Here is a 3,221-nt window from a genome sequence, read left to right on the forward strand (position 1 = left end):
TCCCTGAGGTTTCTACCGTTTTTTTCCCCGTTAAAGGGTTTTTTGGGGAGTTTTTCCTGATCAGCTGTGAGGGTCATAAGGACAGAGGGATGTCGTATGCTGTAAAGCCCTGTGAGGCAAATTGTGATTTGTGATATTGGGCTTTATAAATAAAATTGATTGATTGATTGACCTTATAGTCATTATTTAGTAGACTTAAAGGCCGAAAATTTCCCATGTCTAAATGGTCTTTTCCTGATTTGGGAATGAGGGAAATTATGGCTCAGTGCATCGTCACTGGCATTGACTGGTTTTCAATAATGTTATTGTATAATTAGGTCAGGACTGGAGACAAGATGCTCTGAAATTGTTTATAGAATTCTATAGTGTAGTTGTCTCCCCCTGGGGATTTGCCGTTTGCGAGCTTTTTGATTGCAGTGAGTGTAACCTGGACTAGGGCTGTCAAAAGCACCATGAAATTGAGTTTGAATATTTTCGAATTAATTTAGTAGAGTTCGAACAATATTCAAATTTATTATTATTATTTATTTGTTTATTTATTTTACAAAAAAACACAAAAAATAAGATGCTTATTGCTGACGCAATATGAACGTGACACTTGGATGAAAACACCCGTTCTGACCTCACTGAAGTGTCAGGTATGATCAACTTCTGTCTCGCTATCTGAGCAATGTTTGGATACTTCAGTGCGTAGTTTTCCACCACAAGAGTGGATCCTGGTCGGCTCGTAGTGGTGTCTCATTCTGGTAACGTTTCATCTCTTCTTCAAAAAGGGTAGACAGGGAGGCAGCAGGTGCAACACTCTCCCTGTATGTCTCCCCGAACAGGTCACACATCGGGGACAGCGCAGTGGGTGGTGTTGGCGCAGCGGGCTCCTCCGTCTGCGCCTCTCCCTCCCTCGCTGCGTCCCTCTCTGGGCCGGCTTGTGCGCGAGCCATCTCCGCCCGAATGGGATTCGCCGTGATATACAACATTATTGATAGTATTAATTAATTATTAATGATATTCGAATGATCAAATTTAGGTTTGAACTTATAGAAAACATATATGTTCGAATATATTTCGAACTTCGATTTATTTTTTTTTGACAGCCCTAACCCGGACCGGTGCCTCCAATTCATCTCTATCCAGTGCACTCAATTTAGGAAGGGGGATATCCTCAAGGAAATCCACCATCTTGTGCTCCTGTAGTTGACATTCGGCCTGGTAAAGTTTGGAGTGAAACTCTTTAAAAGCAGAGCTTAATGAAGCTTGTTCTGCAGTAATATTCCCACTGCTGTCCCTTATTGCTGGTATTGAGTGTTTGTTCTTCTGCTGCTTGAGCTGATAGGCAACCATTTTACCTGCTTTATCACCACTCTCAAAATGTCTCCTACGCAGATGATACAGGGCAAAGGCAGTCTCTTCGTGGAGTACTGACTGTAGGTCAGCTCTTGCCATAAGAAGCTTCCTCTTCAAGGCTAGATTTGTTGTTTCAACCATATGTTGGGTCTCTAGTTTCTTAATTTCTTCTAATAATCTGATTTTCTTTTCATTTCTTAACCTACGTTTGGCAGTTGAATAGGCAATTATCCAGCTCCTGCACGTAAATTTAAATGCTTCCCAAACCGTTTGAATGGAGGAGACTGAATTCATGTTTATTCTACAGAACTCATTGGTTCTTTGCGTTATCAGGGAAACAAATTCTACATCCTGCAATAGAGAGTTCAAATCACAATTTGCCTCACAGGGCTTTACAGCATACAACATCCCTCTGTCCTTATGACCCTCGCAGCTGATCAGGAAAAACTCCCCAAAAAACCCTTTAACGGGGAAAAAACGGTAGAAACCTCAGGAAGAGCAACTGAGGAGGGATCCCTCTTCCAGGACGGACAGACGTGCAATAGATGTTGTACAGAACAGATCAGCATAATAAATTAACAGTAATCCGTACTGGCTACTGTGGTACAATATGTTGAAAGTATGTATTAATATCTGGCAGTATACATGTGTGACAATAGTCATATGTGTATAATAACAGTAGAAGTAGCAGCAGCAGGAGGCATCTGGCAGGACCACGGCAGCAGCACAACCACACACGTCACGCTGTCCAGGCACCGCTGTGATATGAGTTAATCTGAGAGACAGTGGAGCACAAAGGCTCCGGAGAAGAAGCCGAGTTAGTGACATCCAGAATGGCCGAGTTAATGTTCCCAAACTCTCTTGGAAGGTAAAAGGGTCTCAATGAGAGGCAGCTCAACATCAGCGTTACATACAGACTCTCTCACAATGTAGTTCCTACAATAGCGGTCACTGATGTACACACCAATACTCGAGTCTCGAGCCACAATGGCAACTCGCCTACATTGCGTGAGAGTGTTCCCAGCAGCAGCATCCAGATTATCAGCAAAAGCAACAGTCCTTGTGCTAGTAACGTCATGGTGGACACAGCATGCACATTAATCACTCATATCCATTAAAATAACAACCGATCCACTTTGAATGGCACGAGTCCGGTTCGGTCTCAGTAGGTCTCAGTAGGTCTCAGCAGGTCTCAGCAGGTCTCAGGTGGTCTAAGCAGGTCTCAGGTGGTCTAAGCAGGTCTCAAGTGGTCTAAGCAGGTCTCAGCAGGTCTCAGGTGGTCTAAGCAGGTCTCAGGTGGTCTAATATCTATCTTCTTCCTCTTAACATTTCAGATGGCGGCCCGTCTTCCTCCAGACAAGGCAGCCATCTACCTGTCTCTGATGACCATGGAAGGGAGGAGCTTCAGCCCAGGTGATGTCATGGAGGCGGTCCAACTCAACAGAGATTTCCCATTAGCCCTTAAGTTCCTGACTCACAGCTGCCCCATCTGTCAGGAGCAGGTGTCCTTCAGCAAGGTGAGCTCATCAGCCTATCAGAGACCACACCTGTCAGAGCCACCTCCTTCTTCTTCTTCTCCTCCTCTATGTCCTGTAGATCATCACCATGACTCCCTGCTCCTGTTTCTTTTCCTCTATGTCCTGTAGATCATCACCATGACTCATTGCTCCTGTTTCTTCTCCTCTATGTCCTGTAGATCATCACTATGACTCACTGCTCCTGTTTCTTTTCCTCTATGTCCTGTAGATCATCACCATGACTCACTGCTCCTGTTTCTTCTCCTCTATGTCCTGTAGATCATCACTATGACTCACTGCTCCTGTTTCTTCTCCTCTATGTCCTGTAGATCATCACCATGACTCACTGCTCCTGTTTCTTCT

General features: G+C 44.3%; 1 protein-coding gene across 2 annotated transcripts in view; it reads left to right on the plus strand.

The window, feature by feature from the left end:
• LOC126408752 (uncharacterized) overlaps positions 1 to 3,215 on the plus strand; it is a 9,921-nt gene extending 6,706 nt beyond the window's left edge. The window contains exons 9-10 of one of the 2 annotated variants that reach the window (XM_050074411.1): positions 2,676 to 2,858; positions 2,988 to 3,215. In XM_050074411.1, coding sequence (XP_049930368.1) covers positions 2,676 to 2,858; positions 2,988 to 3,050 — 246 coding nt within the window. In that variant the 3' untranslated portion in view covers positions 3,051 to 3,215. The remainder of the gene's footprint in view (positions 1 to 2,675; positions 2,859 to 2,987) is intronic. The other variant, XM_050074410.1, reaches the window with a different exon arrangement.
• The last annotated feature ends 6 nt before the right edge of the window (positions 3,216 to 3,221 follow it).

The sequence above is a fragment of the Epinephelus moara genome, chromosome 21 (genome assembly GCF_006386435.1).
Source record: "Epinephelus moara isolate mb chromosome 21, YSFRI_EMoa_1.0, whole genome shotgun sequence".
Taxonomy (NCBI): Eukaryota; Metazoa; Chordata; class Actinopteri; order Perciformes; family Serranidae; genus Epinephelus; species Epinephelus moara.